Here is an 18,661-nt window from a genome sequence, read left to right as displayed (position 1 = left end):
CATTTTAAATTGATATTTAACAGAGTTCCTTCATTTTTGCAAATGTTCCATAAACATGTGAAATATATGGTGATTGGTTGTAGGGAACAACTTATATAAAACAAGTTCTTTTTCTCTTCTCTCTGCTCCCTCTCATATAAAACATATAATAAATATACATATATATTTATATACTATACCTACACATGGATATAGTATATATAGTATATATATATATATAGTATATATTTTAGTATATATATAGTATCTGTACCATATATATACACACATAATTACTATATATACATAAATAGTATATGCTTATATAGGTTTGTGTGAATACATGCAAATATTGTAATTCTATTCTTGTTTAAGGAACATGAGTAAAGGTGATAGGAGATTTTACTGGAAAAGAAATATGGCAGAAGCCAGGAGCCGGTGGCTCACGCCTGTAATCCTAACTACTCAGGAGGCTGAAATCTGAGGATCGTGGTCCAAAGCCAGCCCAGGCAGGAGTGTCTGTGAGACTCTTACCTCCAATAAACCACCAGAAAACTGGAAGTGGCACTGTAGCTCAATGGTAGAGTGCTAGCCTTGAGCTGAAGAACAGCTGAAGAACACTGAGGAACAGTGACCAGGCCCAGAGAAAAGATGAAAAAAAGAAAGAAATACTGCAGAGAAAGAAAGCATGTGGCATAGATATGCCATGAGAAGACAGTGCTTCAGCCTGTCGGATCCACCTTGCCCTGTCTTAACTTCTTACAGATCTTGGCTTTGGATTAAATAGTGAGAATTGGAGCTTTTGAAGATAGCATTCTAATAGAATTGGTGGGTTTCCTTTATGTTTCCTGTAATGCCAAAGACTTATTAATAGCCTTGTCCTTATTTCCTTATTCTTTTTTTTTGGCCATGGGACTTGAACTTGAGGTCTGGGCACTGTCCCTGAGCTTTTTTGCTCAAGGCTAGCACTCTACTACTTTGAGCCATAGCTCCACTCACAGTTGTCTGGTGGTTAATTGGAGCTAAGAGTCTCATGGACTTTTTCCTGCCTGGGCTTGCTTGGAACTGTGATCCTCAGACCTCAGCCTCTTGAGTAGCTAGGATTACATGCATGAACCATCAGTGCCTGGCAGAGTTTTTTTTTTTTTTTGGTCGGTCGTGGGGCTTGAACTCTGGGTCTGGGCGCTGTCCCTCAGCTCTTTAGCTCAAGGCGAGCGCTCTACCACTTGAGCTACAGCGCCACTTCCGGTTTTCTGGTGGTTTATTGGAGATAGGAGTCTCACGGTCTCTCCTGCCCGGGCTGGCTTTGAACCTTGATCCTCAGATCTCAGCCTCCAGAGTAGCTAGGATTATAGGCGTGAGCCACCAGCGCCCAGCCTGGCAGAGTTTTTTTATGTTTATCTTTGGGTGAGATTTTGCTGTGGAATATTAAAAAACTCGGTTCTTTATTCTTTTGTGGTTCTTACGTCCTCATCATTTTGTAGCCCCCTGTCCCCATTTTGTGGTAAGGTGAGTTTGGGTTTATCAGTTTATCCTGCCACCTGCAGATTTTATAGGCTACAATTCACTGCCTACTTTTCTGTAAACTCATATCAATAATGGATTGAAAAGAATGGAGGAAAATTAAGAAAATTGGAGGTTAGAATTCTAGAAAGAAAAGTAACAGGAAACTAACAGCAGCAATGACAATACAATGTTGTAGCTTTCTTAATTCACCAAGGGAAAAACAAGATTGTGCAAATTAGGGGAATTAGGTAATATGGTAAGTGATTCAGCACTGAACATAGGTTATGTTTCATGATATTGAAAACTTCAAGTTTTGAAAGGCTCAGGAAAGGACTTTTGGGAAGGACCATGGGAATTAGCGTTAAGTCCTCATAAAGGTGATAAATGAAACAAATCATAAGCCATTATAAACACAGTATTTAGTGTGTTTATGATAGTGACTACCTAAGTTTTCAATGTGGGTGCCTCTAGCGGGTGATGGTGATAGCTGGATGTACCACCTGTGTTGGATGAGTTGTTTTAATCTGTGTCTGTACATTAATATACTAGCATTTCAATGCATTAATTTATGCTGATTATTGTATACAGATGCACGGTTTGACTCTGGGTTGAAAAATGTATCATTCCAAAGTAAGAAGAACAGCTGATGGACACCAAATAGTTTGCTACTGCTTTCAACTGGTTTGTTTATTTTAAATCTTCAATGTAAACAGTTTATCCTCTTTCAAATGAAGAAGGTGCTCTTGCCCTTCCTGACCTAAATGCTTTTTTTTCTCTTAACTGTTACGGCACTAGCCATCAATTCTTTTCCATATCTAACCCTTCGTTTAGATTTCCAGCAAATGATCAGAGTCCTTAGATTACAACTTTTTCAGGTTTGGACCACTGCAGCTCATGGCAGGGACTTATGACCATACTTCAGTGACTCTTGGTTTTGTTGACAAATTCGTAGCAGCAGATATATGTCTCTACAGTTTACAAGGAGATCCAAGTTTTGCACTCATCCCAATATTTAAAAATTTCCTGACTTATAAACTTGTAAGAGGAAAATCTGGACCAAATGGGTTTGTAAATTGTAGTTTACATCACAGATGTGAATTTTGTAAATGAAGTTTTATTGGCACACAGCTACCCCTGTTTGCTAATGAATTGTCTCTGACTACTTTTATGCTATAATGGCAGAGGTGAATAGTTGCAACAGAGGTCTTACAGCCTTTGAAGTCTGAAATGTCTATACATACATAGAGTGATTTATGTGTGTTATATGCATAAAATATATCACTTTTGCAATTCCTAGTAGCACATTTCAAATACTTGTTAGGTATAAGTAGTAGTAGCTGTAATGGATAGCACAGGTTTATTTAATTAATTTTTATTATTTATTTATTTTTTTGTGTGTGGTCCGTGGAATCCAAGGTAGGGTAGGCAAGTGCCATTGAGCTACCTCTCCAAGGTAGTGGGCAGACAGATCTAAATGGTTGCATCCTTCTGTACTCTTACCCATTGGCAGAGAAAGCACTCAAAGAAATTATCTTGAGTTAAACTGTCCATAAGAGTCGGATAATTTGGCAAGGCAAAAGCAAGGCCATTTCCTTTGTAACTAGAAGCAAGAAATAGATGTGGACACTTATGCAGAGTTTTAGAAAAAAGAAATCTGAATAAAAATTATCTCTACTGTACATGATTATCTATGGCAAAATTTATGAGTCTATCCCTGGCTTTAAAAGTATAGAATGTTGCCAGTCTTTCCCCATAATACTTATATTTTAAGATTTGAATGTTTAACTTGGTTCCAGAAAAGCAGTATTGTGAAAATTTCCTACCTTATTGTCTGTCTGTGTAGATCATTTCCCGTTTCCTGCATCTGTTTTCTTGGATTAGTGAGGTAGTACACCAAAGTCTAGAATTCTTTTCACTACAAAGATTACTTTACTGCTTGCCCTCCCCCACCTCACTTTATTGTGGGTGGGAAAATTTTTGTTGGGAGGACTTGATTAATTAGAAAGGATTCCTGGCTTCTCTAGCAATGACAGCCTGGGAAGATTACTGAACCTGGCTTGGTGACAAGCAGACCAATCTGCATTTAAGGAAAAGCTTGGACCAGCCAGATTTGCCTGGAATGTGCATCTGGCTTTGTCTTCCACTGAGAATGTGTATTGACCCCATCCTCCTCTTCCCACCCATTGTAGAAGGCTGAAAACTTTTACTTTTTCTATGGATAGTTGTCCAAAATAGTTACTAAGGGCGGGGGGGGGGGGGGGGGGGGAAGGGGGGGATGAAACTCAAGTTACATTTTGAATTCAAAGTAAGAGGTCTGAAGATGGTTGAATAATGTTTAGGAGGCAAGGAAAGATCTTGCTTTCCTTCTCTCTCTCTTTCTCCCCCCTTCTCTCTCTCTCTCTCTCTCTCCCTCTCGCTTTTTCTCTCTCTCACCCTCTCTCCTTTCCTCCTTACATCTTTACTATGTTTTCTTTTTTACTCCTTTAGAGAAATTACAGTTTTGTGTTCTGCTCTGAATGTAAACCTTAGATAACCTTACATTCATTAGGATAGTAGGAAAAGGGAAACATTCCAAGAATCGGCAGTAATTTTTCCATTATAGTAAAAGTAAACATGAGGAGCAGTGCTTTAAATTTTCAGAGAAAGAGAGAGCTGAATAGCAAGTGGTCTGTCATTAGTCTTTTGTCTTGCCAGCTTGCCTCAATGAATCACTTAAGTCCCGTGTCCTAGGTTTTTGGTCTTCCTAAAGGGGAATGTGGCACTGACTGTGTCAGAGTGCTCACTTGAAAATTGATGCATCGATTTCGTGAGTCACTGAAAAGAAATGTTATGCAAGTATTTTCATATAGATTGTGGGCTAGGTATTGATTTACTAAATTTTAAGAAAAAAATGGAAAAAACCCTAAAGTACCTTAATAAAATAGTATTCTAACTAGTTAGACTTTATGCAAGAAATGAATTTGAATGTGACCTGTATCCCTGAGACATCTATCTTTGTGAAACCTTTCAAGTGAAAGGATTATTATGATAATTAAACTTACTATCTTTCATCCTCTATATTGCCATCTGTTTTTTAAAGAGCTTTATGTTTTAAAAACATAGTGATTCTGTGCACTTGACAACAGGCTGAAACTTATGTAAGTTGATAGGTTTCCCCATTGTATATGATCAGTTCTGTTGTATTGCCCTTGCTGGTAAACATATTCAACAAAATGTACTGATAACTTGATGAAGTCCAATGAAATTCCTAAAGACTCACCAGCACTTACCCAGTTAATTCTACCTTAGGCTTTTATTCTACCTTATAGCTTTTATTATTTATTTATTTTTTAAATTTATTTATTTTTTTGGTTGGTTGTAAGGCTTGAACTCTGGGCCTGGGTGCTGTCCCTCACCTCTTCAGCTCAAGGCTAGCATTCTATCACTTGAGCCACAACGTCACTTCTAGTTTTCTGGTGGTTTATTGGAGATAAGAGTCTCACGGACTTTCCTGCCTGGGCTGGCTTTGAACCATGATCCTCAGATCTCAGCCTCCTGAGTAGTTAGGATTACAGGTGTGAACCACCAGCGCCAGGCGCTTACAGCTTTTAGGTACTGCTTACTCATTGAGTTTAAAAACCTTTTAAACTGGCTTTTACATTAACAAGTTCCTGGTATTACCAATGATGTTTTGTTCCTCATTCAGTCACTTATTCATCCTCTGTAAAGTATCTCTGGTTTGCTCCTTCTTTTCTTTCTACTTTAAACCTTATCCTTGTTGTTTTTCTGTGCTATTGACTCAAAGATATCAGCCTCTCTTATTTTGTGATTCTAGTTCACCTAGACAAGTGCTAGGGCACTGTTTTCATTACACTATTTTCATCATGATATTTTCTTGCGTAAGTGATTACAGTAATTCCTTTTGTTTAATCAGATATACTGTTTACTCTCCAGCTAGACTTAAGTATGCTGATAGTTAATTGTTCCCTTCCTCTTTTTTTTTTGGGTCCAGTCGTGGGGCTTGAACTCTGGGCCTGGGCGCTCTTCAGCTCAAGGCTAGCACTCTACCACTTGAGCCACAGTGCCACTTCTGGCTTTTTTTTCTTTTTGCTTATGTGGTGCTGGGGAATCGAACCCAAGGCCTCATGCATGCAAGGCAAGCGCTCTACCACTGAGCCACCTTCCCAGCCCTGTTCCCTTCCTCTTTATACCTTTGACCCATTTTTTTTTCACCCTGTAACTTGGGGAAAAGACCTACTTATCTTTATAAAATGCATGCATTTGCAGGTCCAGTAGTGATCTAGTCTGTAATTCTCTCTTCTTATTTATTAATTTTCTTTGGTCCATGCCCACCAGCTTTTTCAGGTTGGCCAATGAGTGAATTATTTTGTTCTTTGGTACACGATCCAAATGTTTTCCATGCTGATTGACCTCTGTGTGTGTGTGTGTGTGTGTGTGTGTGTGTGTATGTGTTCGTGTGTGTTCGTGTGTGCGCGCACGCGCGTGTGCTTTTGACTGATAGGTGCAACTTATTGAGCAGCTTCTCCACTTGTTTCTATCTGTATGTGCATGTGTGTTTACATAAAATTCTCTCAAATATATCCCCTGAGAAGGACCTTTGTGTGATATGCTTTAAAAAAAAAATAAACACAGGCCTTGGATGTTCTAGAGCATTTCTGAGGTGGCCAATCCTCCTCTCCTTTCTTGTTCTAAAGATGAGAACTTTCTTTCCTCCTGGCTTGTGGAAAACAGAGATATCACTGGAGCTTATGATTATTTCTTACTGATCTCTTTTCAATTCTAGTCACACAATGGTGTAATAATCTTTAACTTGTGATATAATTCTTTTCTTAAAATGTTTTATCTCCAACTGGAGGTAGAACATTAGCTACGAGGGAAAAAAAAAGTGTTTCAACTCAACCTATTTCTTTTTTTTAGGAGACTACAGTTCTCTTTTGAAAATATTTATAATAATTCTTTTGAAAACAGTCTCTGTTAAATAACAAAAATGACAGTGTGTAGAATTTGCTTCTCGATGCCTTTCAAGAATACATATTAGTTAACTACTTGGAGTTAGATGTTGAGACTTTGATTTTTTTTCTCTAACATACATACAGAGCCTGTGCTTTTATTACTTACTTTGTGTAAAATTCTCATTAGCAAAATAGACTTACCAGCTATATTACTTCTAACTACCTTGAATTCTCTCTGAGGGCTGTAGAGGGCATCATTGTTCTGTATTTACAAGGTAACTTCTCTATAGACATAGATTCAAGGAAGCCACAGCAACTAAAGTGCTTTTAAAATCACTAGTTCATTCCTAGGTTATGATGTTAGTTGTATACAAGCTATTTTGTTGCACATGTGTATGCTCAGATTGTTTCTCTGGCTAGAATATTCCCCTTCATAAGACACTGCAGTAGGAAATAGGAAATGGTTACAAACCACTAAAACTGTCCAAAGTGGTCTCAGGGTAAGCATTCACAAGACTATCTCCTGTGTCCTTCTGTTCCAGATTCAGGGATCTGGAAATGATGGGCTTGAGAGTAAGGATCTCATTTTTCCTTGGAAAGCTGTGGGACCCTAGCAGAGAAGTCTGGGAGGAGTTATTGCAGGGAACAGTGAGAAGAAATTTGGAAGGCACAGTGCTATTATGATGATTGCTCTTCCTGTCCACCTTTCCTCACTCTTTAGTGTCAGTTTGAGGAATATTTGCTTGAAGAAGTGGCAAGTGGGATACAGATTGAATTTCACATTCCCTGGGCATTTCAGTCCACTGAAATGTTCTAAGTGTACAGCAACAGTTTACCCAAATAATGTAAAGCTGTATGGTATTTACTTGTTCTCTTTTTAGGTACATCTGTGGTAGTATGCTTTTGGAATACCCATCATTAAGTAATACAGGAAATTAGGCCTTCTTATGCTTTACTTTGTCACGTGTCAGTAACATGTGACAATGATGTTCTTATTTCAAGAGAACCAGAAGCTCCATGTTATTGTTACCCTACATACTCACATATATGCATGAGCACATACATGATATATTTTGTGACTGTGACAAGAGATGAGAAAAAAATGTTTGTTACACAGATTTGCAGAGGCATGTACCTAGGCCCAGCATCCTACTTCTCATAACCATGGTATGTGTGGACTAGTATTTGTAATACGCAATTCTCTATTCAAGCTAGTTCTTTTATAGTACTTCTTGAAATTTAAGTCATCAAGTTTTGAGGAAAGGTTTCCAGCAAGCAAAACCAGAACTAGCTTTACTCAGCATTCCCAAATTCATCATGTGGCTTCACTTTTGAAGTAATGTAGGTAAATTGTATTACCTCTCTGAACATCTGTTTCTTAAACACAGAAATTTTTTTTTTTCACTCCTGTTTCCTGCATGAGGAACACAAATTGTTCTCTGTTTCTCCTTACTTTAATCCTGCTATACTAAAATAAATCCTTGCTAAAACTTAAAAAAGATAAGTTGGGAACAACAGCATTATCTATTTCATTAATGTCCTGAGTGTGTTTGGCAAAATAAGACTTTATGCCTGCTATGGTCCCTCAGTAATTATTTTACAGTGATGATGTTCTATATAGTATTTGAGGAACTTGGCCTTGACTTTGTATTTGTTCCTGGTCTCATAATTCTTGGAGTGAGGACTAGTCTAATTCTTTTCATATGTGAGGTTTCAGTTAGCAAGTCTTTTTTTATCCTTGCCTTGCAAGGCTCTGGATTAGGCACTAGAGACCCAGACAAGCCTGATGATCTGCCCTTATCCTCAGGGAATTAACAATGAGAAATTAATATGTCAATCATTAAAAAGCAGGAGGTTATTGAAACAGAGGCATCAGTGTACTCTGCATAGTGGAATCATGCCCCAAATTTGGTACATGAATTCTGTTTCTGAGTAGGATGTTGTGACACAGTCATACGTTTGTCAGTCTGTTGGGTATCCTGTTTGTCAGTTTACATTATGAGCTACAATTGCAGTTAGGCAGGATTAGAAACAGATGATTGTGTGTTCATCCTTGGTATTAACTCCTTCATAAAGGACAAGTCAGGCAGCTTTTTTTTTTTTTTTGTTACTAGAGTTTAAACTCAGTGCTTCTCACTTGCTAGGTAGGTTTTCTATCTCTCAAGTGTTCAATACTTTGTGTTCAGGTTATTTCTGTGATATTTCTTGACTTTTTTACTCTGACTGGTATGGACTGTCATCCTCCCATGTACACTTTCTGTTGTAGGTATGTGAGCAAACAGACATTTTTGTTGAAATGGAAGTTTCATAAAGTTTCTTTACTACATTGGCTACGAACTATATGATTTTCCTGATCCTAGCCTCTTGTGTAGTTGGGATTATAGGTACATACCGTTGAGCCTAGATTGATTGGGGGGTCTTGCAAACTTTTTGCCCATGTGAGGCTAGCTTGGTTTCTGCTTTCTGAGTAACTAGGATTTCAGAGATGATCCAACTACACTCAGCAGGCAACTTTTTCCGTTTCATTTGTCTCTATCTGTGTACTTTTTCACAGTATAGTGAATGAGAAAAGCCACTTGGACAGTTTTTCTGTTTTCTATGGCCCTGCCTAGAAGCACTCACTCAGAATCGTGCCGTTACTGACTGATTCACAAAGTTCAAGAAGACCTCACTTTTGTGTTTAATTCTTTTCCATAAATACTCTCTGCTTTCAAAAGCTGTCATTTGAGCTGGGTGCTATAATTCTAGCTACTCAAGAGGCTGAGCTCTGAGGATCATGGTTTGAAGCCAGCCCAAGCAGGAAAGTCTGTGAAACTCTTTACCTCAATAAACTACTCAGAAAAACCTGAAAATGATGCTGTGGTTCAAGTGGTAGAGCACTAGCCTTAAGCACAAAGAGGTACAGAGACCAGCACTTGGGCAAAAGAAAAAAAAAAGGTGTTGTTCGGTAGTCTAGCTAAAGATTCCCTTACAAAGTGGCAGAGTGGAACATGAAAAGTCTTAGGCTTCCTAAGTGCTATCTCCTGAACCTGAACTGTTACTTTGACCTTTTTCTATTGGTCAGCAAAGTACAAGGTCAAGATAGTTTTATTATCTGTTAACGGGGTGTTGAAATAAGGAGTTTCTGTGGGCCTAGCATATTGCCCTAACTTTCTAAGATTCTGAAAATATGTTTTTGAGAAATTATTTTGTACATCTTATAGTAGGAAGAATCTGTACTTTGGAGTTAGAAAGTCTTTAGTTGGAAACAGGGTTTTAATACTAAGCTACACCTTAGGAAGTGACTTAAGTCTTTTCTGAGCTTTTGTACTCATCTGTTAAGTATTAGGTTTAATGAAATGAGGCTAATATTAACCACTTTTAGGATAATCTTTCATCTGAAGCCAGAGTTGTCACTTAGAATGTGTTAACACTCTCCTTTTTCCTTGGTTTCCTGTTATGGGCTTTAATAAAACCAACAAGACTTGAAAGCATTAATTGAGATTTTTGTTGTTGTTAATACAAAGATGTTTCAGTATTCAGGTGCTAGAATATTTCTCTAAGACCAGGAGTTCAAACAAGACAGCTTTGGTGTCATAAATTATTTTTAGAATGCTTTCAGTATTGTGAAAGCTAGCTTAAAGATAACTATGAGTTTGAAAAATAGATTTGTAAAAGCTAAAATATTTGATATTTCTGGTAACTTTTATCTAGGAAAAAGAAAATGCTGAATTGGGTGGCCAATATTTAGTCTAGTAGTAATGCTATTTGTGGACTAGATTTGAACTGTGAAGCTGAAAGCAGACTTTTAGGCTTTAGGTCCAACTTCCTGGGCTTCCACCTGTTAGGTCTAGGTATATCAAGTAAAGAGGCAGTAATAATGGAGGACAGAGATTTTTTACTTGGTCAGCTGTGGGAAGATAGCACTTCAGTCCATCTTAGCCATTTTGAAGGTACAGTCATCAGCTGTAGGCTTAAATAGACAAAAGTTACAGGAAGAGAGGAATGAAAAATTACTTAATAGTTCTGGTCATAGTATGGCCTAATTAGCCATTAATCTCAGTTCTTGTTTAGATAGGGTGTCCGAAAGAGTTATCACTGATTCTGGGGACACTTCGATGTCCCCTTCTTTTGGGGGTTTTCTCTGTCCCACCTTGTAAACATGTTATTGATTGATAAGTTTTTTCCTGGATTCCAACTGCTAAGTGGCTGCTTAAGTGACCTGCTTTTTAGTTAATTTGTGGGCCCAATGTAAGAGTCCATGTTTAAAAAAAGAAAATGCATCTTTTAAGTACCTATTACAAAGTCTAGAGCTGTGTGCTTCTGCTCCTTTACCAGGAAGTTGGAACCACCAGAGTCAGAAAACAAAGACTATAGTCTCTATTAGCACTGGTTCTCATAGTGTGTTCCATGGACAAGCACCACTAGAACCTCCAAGATTAACTGCACAGTTTATTTAACATGGGTTATCATTTGGGTTAAGTGGAATGCTGCATATACAACATTTAGCATAGTACCAAATAACCATGTTAAGAAATATTAAGCATTTATTATGATACTAATATAATTAATTACCATGATTAATATTTTTCTGCCAAGGTAGTTTTATAGGATGGCTTATTTTGCAATTCTTTTTAAGGCTATTAAACTTCTGATTAGTTCTTTTTGGCTGTTTTGCTTAACTTTATGACAAGTTATCAAAGAAAGACTTGTTTAGACAGAATCTGAAAGCATTTTTTACTAAGGCCTTTGAGTCTAAGGAATCATTTCAACCTTCTTGAAATGTTAGTAGATTGTAAAACACAGTCATACTGATGTATGTATGAATGTTCCTGGGAGTCATTAATGATATCTAACGAGTCCCCAGTGTTTGAACTCGAGTTTGCTCTGAAGAATTGCTTTCTCTTTAGATCCCTGTTTCTTTCTTCATTTCAGATATTTGTGCCCTTTTGTTTAAGCCTCCATTGGACTTATTTTATCTTTGTTTCCCCTGTGATCAGATAAAGATCTTGGTTAACCCCAAAAGAAAGGCCATAAAGGTGTGTCCCACTTCCCCCCATGGAGCAATGCCTAGGCCTGCCAGTTTCCTCCTCTGCCAGCTGCCTGTTCACTTCCTCTTTAAACTCAACTCTCAAAGCAAGAAAGTTTTTTTCTATTTTGGGGGCTTGCTGGTTCAAAGGCCAAGGGGTAATCTCTGGTAATACACTGGGTTGCTGAGCCATATACAATTTACTTTGACATCTTGCTAGTGCCTTCCTCCAGGACTGGAAGACTGATTTCCTTTGGGGAGGTGTGAGTTCAGGCCTTTGCCTGGCAGAGACAGCTAGTTTTCCTCATTGAGCTTGTTGCTCTGGGGACCTTGGTAATGGCCCTTACTTTTGTGTATTTCTTTAGGTGAACTTAGAATGGCTTAAGTGAAGTTGCTCTTCATAGGGGGTTAATATGCCCAGGTAGATTTGGGGGTGGGGGAGGTTCAATAGTGTCCCTTGGAGGACCTGAGTCATGTCCCTATATCTGTTCTAGCCTAAATGATTAGATGCCATCCATTTGGTGACTTGAAGTCCTTCATGGAATTTAACTCAGGAAGATGTATATGAATCATACTAAAAAGCCCGTTTGTAGTTCACCTTCTTCTGGAATGCAGAAGGTAAGGATCTCAAAAGTTGCCCAAGTGACTTCAGTATCTTCTAGATTGGGCTGATGACTTTGCTAGTTGAGGCTCTTTGGAAGGAAGTAGCAAGTGTACATGGACTCTGGAATGTGGAGTTCTATTTTATGTTATTATGGTAGTTAGTACAAGTGACTCAGAAGGCACTGACATAGGGTGCTGTTGAGCTTCATGAAGACTTAGGGACAGCTTTGAGCTATTTATCCATGGGCCTGTGACTGGAGCAGTGGACCTGAAAGCCCCTCTTGGAGCAGTAGAGTTCTGATCTTTTCATCTTCCTTGTTATTCCCCTTCTGCTGGCCTCTCTATTTCTCTGTGTGTATTGTAGGACATAGTGGCTCCCTGCTTTTCAGTCTCATGGTCTATAAGAGTACTGTGCTTTCTGACCCAAGCAAAACTTCTTTCTGCAGATGTTTACCTTTGTTCTTGACTATAGCTCAGGGACAGTGTCACTTTGTACAGAAGTGGCTGCCTCTGCCCACCCTGGGGCATAGATTCTTCCAGAAGGTATACAGTAGTATTTTCTAGTTTAGAAACTGTACTATAAAAGTTTCTTCTTGGCAATCCCACAGATAGGCCTTCTTACAGAACATAATGAGTGCTTAAAGTTTGTAGAGAAGCCTCAGGGGCATCCAAGAGGTAGCTGCAATAATCTGACCCTTGAGAAGGTTCTCTTGGTTACTGGGACGAGGATGATCATAATTACTGCTTTACATACAGTTTGCAACTCACTTTATTATTGGAATGAATGTTGAGGCATTTTAAGGTTGTTCACATCCTTCGGTGTGCATATGTTATTGTGATTAAACCAAAATATTGCAGAAACACAGAAACTTATCAGATGCCGATCTAGCAAAATTTCTGAATGTCTACTTTGTAAAAAGTAGACATGTTTCAGAAGAAGACCCAACCTTCAGTAACATGAATCTGGTCTTAAATTTTGAAGCACTGAATGCATTCCAGAGTCCCCTAGTCAGCTATGAGTCTGCATATTTGCTCTTGACTCAGCATTCCCTGTGTACTTCCTCCAGTGTGTAAGACAATAGAAAATGCATTGTGGGTTTAGCATTTTTAATTGTCACCACCTACTGCTGTTTGTTACCAGCTGTGCAACATCTCCCAGCAGCTGATGAAATGCTTACTTTTGAAAAGGCCATCCCATGGAATCTGATGTCCCCATATCAGCTTCTGTGCCATTGGTCTCTGTTTCACTTCCCACAGTGACTGATTCTCCATCTGTCATGACACTGCATTCCGAGCCTCTGCCCCCTTCTCTGAATTGGTGACTGGAATGTTTATTTTAAGGAAATGTTAAAATTATCCAGAGAAGCATGCCTTTTGAAAAAGTTACATAAATCCGCCTTGCACAGCAGGGATTAGGGGTCATGAGAAGGGGGAGAAGGGGAGAAGAAAGAGAAGAGAGTGAAAGGGAGAGAAAAATACGAATGTATTTAAGGGTTAAAAATAAGGAATATAGTGAACATTGTACCCACCGCCTGTCTTCAACATGATGGACAATTTAAAATTAAGTAGTATTCAAGCTAAATGCTTTAAAAACAAACACAACACTCATTTGTTTAAACTTCATTTTTCAGATCTCAACACTGTTAATAATTCTCCTTTACAAACCCCTAAGACTCTTATCTCCCTGTCCTTCAGTCATTATTCAGTTTATATTATAAGAAATATCATTAGAAGTATAATAGATCTTAACCCAGCACCACTACTTGGAGACTGAGATTTGAGAATTGTGGTTTGAAACTAGTCCAGATAAGGAATGTCTGTGAGACTTTTATCTCCAGTTAACCACCAGAGAGCTAGAAGTGGAACTGTGGCTCAAGTGGTAGAGAGCCAGCCTTAAGCAAAAACGCAATGGGACAGCATCAGGGCCCTGAGTTCAAGCCCAGATCTGGCACATGCACACACACACACAAAAAGTGTAATAGATCTTATGATCTTTTTTTTTTTTTTGGTCGGTCGTAGGGCTTGAACTTTGGGCCTGGGAGCTGTCCCTCAGCTCTTCAGCTCAAGGCGAGCACTCTACCACTTGAGCTACAGCGCCACTTCCGGTTTTCTGGTGGTTTATTGGAGATAGGAGTCTCACGGACTTTCTTGCCCAGGCTGGCTTTGAACCGCGATCCTCAGATCTCAGCCTCCTGAGTAGCTAGGATTACAGGCGTGAGCCACCAGTGCCCGGCTAGATCTTATGATCTTATTAAGCCATTAATGTGAGTTCTCTCATGACAAGAGAAAAAAATAAAAGAAGCAAAAAACTTTGAGTATTTTAGGTCCGAAGATACCAGTGTTCCTGAATTTCTGAATTTGTTTTGAAGAGAATTCTAATTTGGGGTATTCTGCAGTTGTCAAGTGAATCTAACTACTTTTCCTACCTGTGGGATCTTGATTCTTTTTCTGTTGTCTACCATGGTAAGTCAATATTCATAGCTATTATCATGTGAAAGTTCCCTATAGTACCTGGCAATTAGTACTTACTAAGTAAGCCATAGGTATTAATGGTCAAATTAAAGATACCAACTAGGAAATGGGCTAAATTTAAGATTATTTAGGTTCGGTTTCATCTTGAAGTCTCTCATTTCAGCTGGTTAAGATGTGAATTTCTAGTATGTTGTAGTGTTGTTTTTTTTTTTTAATGACAAGCTCTCTTTTAAAAAGTTTTTATGACAGGAACAGAAAAGAGCTAGCACTTATTTGACCATCTGCTGAACCGGTTGTTTTCCACATGTCATCCTGTTTTTTATAAGGTACATTGTAAATGTACCTTACTCTTGACCAGTCACAGACTAAATAATTTGTTAGTTAAGAGGTAAAGGTTGAAAAATTTGTTCAGGTGAGAGGTAGATAATGTGAACTCAAGTTAGTCTCTGATGTAAAGTCATTGTGCTTTGATTAGGATTGAAACTGCCATCTATAATTTTATTGTAAAGGTATTGATTTAGAATCATCCTTGTCCAGAAATAACATTTTCAGTATGGCAGTTTATAATTTTAAACTCTTCATTAACTGTAACAATCATATTAAAGCACATTATCAGAGAAACACACAGGCCAGGTATGTTAAAGAGGGGATCCTGGAGCCTGTAGGTCCTGTTCTTTATTGTCCTTACCCCTCTAAAGAAAAGTCCTAGGCTGGCTGTGTTGGTTCATTCTTGTAAACTCAGCACTCTACACCCTGTCTGCACTACATAGGGTGGCCCTGTCAAAAAACAAACAAACAAACAAAAACACCAGAATCCATTAGGGAAATAAATGCAGTGAGGACAGTGCTGGTCAAAGATTTGGGGCCCAGACTCCTTTGTAGCATCTGCCATTCCTGTTTATCACATTATTACTTTTAGATTGGGCACGTACCTTTTATACATTTGTTTTATTCGTTTTTGTATTATGGTTTTGGTGCTGACATAATGAAAGGTATATTATAAGGTATATTATATCAATCTTGATTTTATGTGGTGCTTTCATACAATACAGTGTGAATATTAGTATAATATAACTGACTTTAAAAAAAATACTACTCCCCCTGCATTTGAGTATGATTTCTCATGAAGCTATTGTGTCAGGACTGGACATTTCTTGGCTAATCTTTACTGCAGCTGTGCTGCAAAGGATAGTCTCTGCCAAGAGAGAACTCAATTTAGGTGGAGTGCTATTCCCCATAATACCTGTGTCATATATTCTTTCCTGAGGTTGTGGTAGAGCTCCTGCATCAGAGTTTGCTGCTTTTTGAAGATAGGTAAGGCTGAGCTAGATCCTGATGCCCTCCTTCTTGTTAACTCTACCTCCCTCCAAAACAGTTGTTTCCCATCCATACTTTATAGAAGACAGAAAAGCACATTTGCAAGAGTGTGCAAATGGAACTACTGAAGGGTGATGGAAATGCTCTAAAATTAGATTATACTGACAGTCGTGCAGCTGTATAAAATTATCAAAGTGAACTTAAAATAGGTGTGTTTTTTACCCTAGTGCAATTTTACCCTAGTGAAGTTGCTTTATTTATTTATTAATGTTTGTGGTGCTGAAGATCAAATCCAGAGCCTCATTGGGTATGATGGTGCACCTGTAATCCTAGCAACTGGGAAGCTAGAGGAGGAGGATTCTGCATTTGAGGCTTGGTCTACATAGAGAGTTCCAGGCCCAGGTTACTTATTGAGACCTTGCCTCAAAAAAACATAAAGCTGGGGCTGGGAAGGTGGCTCAGTGGTAGAGTGCTTGCCTTGCGTGCATGAGGCCCTGAGTTCGATTCCGCAGCACCACACAAGCAAAAAAAAACATAAAGCTGAAATAACAAAACACAAAAACAAAACCCAGAGCCTTGTGTGTGCTGAGCACATGCTCTACCTTTAAGCTAGACCCCCACTCTAAAGTTGTATTTTTTTGTTGTGTATTTGTTCGTTTGGTTTTTGCCTGTGCCACTGTGCTCTTGTGCACTCTCTTCCTCTATCTTCCCCTTTTCTCTTTCTCTACAAATTTAGATGTCTTAGTAAGAATTTTCAGGATGGTGATTACTCACCAGTCTAACCACTCATGTATATATTTGTTCATTTATTGCCATGGATAAGTAACAGTGAAAAGATTTCATAGGTAGTGTAGAATAATTTAATTTCCTCTCTTTGGCTTTATTAGCAAACAAAATGATTATCAAGGGTTCTGTAGTATTTGTGTGAATATATAAATGAGAAAAACATGTCCTAAGTGTTGCAAAAATGCAAAATAGGCCTTAATTTCTTAATGACTCTGTGTGTGTGTGTGTGTGTGTGTGTGTGTGTGTGTGTGTGTGTGTGTGTGTGTGTGTGTGTGTGTGTGTGTGTGTGTGTATCAGAACCAATAGAAAACATTTTAAAATAATGCTTTTTCCACAAGCATCTATGATGTTGATGGGGTTTAGGATATACTACCCATCAATATGGCACACTGACAAAAAAAAAAAAAAAAACTAGGAAAAGTCAAATGACTTTTAACTTGTTCTACCCTAAATTATGTCATAAAACTTAGGAAAGAGTTTGGGACCTTTTCCTGATGTGGGTCAAAAGACCCTTAAACACATAGGAAAGCAAGGCTCTTATCTTTGAAGACAGAGGATCACAGAGAAAACCCTGAATAAACAGAATTTGCTGTTTCCTTTAGTTATTACCATTGCATCATTTTTACGCAGTTAGACTTCTCCAAAAATATCTACTTCTTCATCAGACCTATCATAAACACAGTTTACTTGTTTGTTCAGGTCTTCTTTTCTTTCAAATGCCCCCCTCTCACCTAAAACTTCTCTTTAATAAATCTTGATTTTCCTGCTGATCTATTCTTATTATGGGGGCCTTACCGATGAATCTAGGAGGGTGAGGAAAATAAGGAAATAACTTTTAATTTGTTCATTCTAATAGTAAAATAGTCTAGGAAATTGATCTCTTTGGTCTCTATATCTTTATTTTTGCAATACTGTTCGTTGTGTGTATAGTCATTCTGACAAGAAGAACTAACATGCACAAGGTTGTTGGATTATTAGAAAGGCAACAGTGAGGGACTGGTGGCGTAGCTTAAGTGGCAGAATACTTGCTTAATTAGAGTATGAGTCCCTGGTTCAAAAACCCCAGTACTTTTAGAACACACACAAGCCCCAATGAAGTACCGTTGGAATTGTGAGGAGAAAGCACTGCTTTCTGCTTAGAGTCAAGAACTGAAAGTGATGTAATTGTTACCTATGTGCCAGATTCTTTCCTACATTTTCTCTTACAACATCCCAGTAAAAACTTTTAATCCCTTCATATAGAAGGGAAAGAGATGACGATGGTTTTGTGTATAGATATGAATATTTAGGCCATAGATTTGGATACATTTGGTAAAGATGGCATATAAAGAGGGAAGGCAAACAGTTTGTATTAACTAGATCAGTATGCATTTTCCTTGGATAATTTTTTTTTAATTGTGAAAATACCATACAGAGGGCTAGGAAGGTGCTTCAGTGGTAAAGTGCTTGCCTTGCATGCCTGAGGCCTTGGGTTCAATTCCTCAGCACCATATAAGCAAAAAGAAAAAAGCCGGAGGTGGCGCTGTGGCTCAAGTGGTAGAGCACTAGCCTTGAGCTGAAGGGCTGAGGGACAGCGCCCAGGCCCAGAGTTCAGGCCCCACGACCAGACACCCCCCCCCCCCCAAAAAAAAAAGAAAATACCATACAGAGGGGTTACAATTACATGGGCAAGATAATGAGTACATTTCTTATCAAGCATTGTTGCCTCCTTCTTTGTTTCCCCTTACCATCCCTTCCCATCTTCCCCCTCTCCTCCCCGCCCCCCACCCCCCCTCCTTGGATAAATTATTAGGCAGAGCGTATAGACAAAACAGCTCAATGTCCTTGTTTATAAAAAATGTCTATATCTATCACAATTAATGATCCTTTAAATACTATTTGGAATCAAGTTATTTAAACTTCCAACCCTAGCATTTCTTAGAACATTAAAATTACCTTTTTGAGAGGATTCTAGTTTGAATGACCATTTTCTTATTGGAACAAAGAAATGTCTGCACCTCTGCATTAAAACTTACTTTGTTTTTTGTATTAATCAAAC

General features: G+C 38.4%; 1 protein-coding gene across 1 annotated transcript in view; it reads left to right on the top strand.

Moving 5' to 3' along the window:
- Window positions 1-682: 682 nt before the first annotated feature.
- Window positions 683-18,661, top strand: part of LOC122120466 (SLX4 interacting protein) — a 132,489-nt gene continuing 114,510 nt past the window's right edge. The window contains 2 exon segments of the mRNA XM_042694716.1: window positions 683-807; window positions 2,074-2,166. Of these exon segments, the coding sequence (XP_042550650.1) occupies window positions 2,101-2,166 (66 nt within the window). The 5' untranslated portion in view covers window positions 683-807; window positions 2,074-2,100.

This window comes from Dipodomys spectabilis, unplaced genomic scaffold (assembly GCF_019054845.1).
Source record: "Dipodomys spectabilis isolate Male_0828 unplaced genomic scaffold, ASM1905484v1 ptg000175l, whole genome shotgun sequence".
NCBI classification, from domain to species: domain Eukaryota; kingdom Metazoa; phylum Chordata; class Mammalia; order Rodentia; family Heteromyidae; genus Dipodomys; species Dipodomys spectabilis.
Note: the sequence above shows the minus strand (reverse complement) of the source record. Positions and strands in the feature narration are given on the sequence as shown.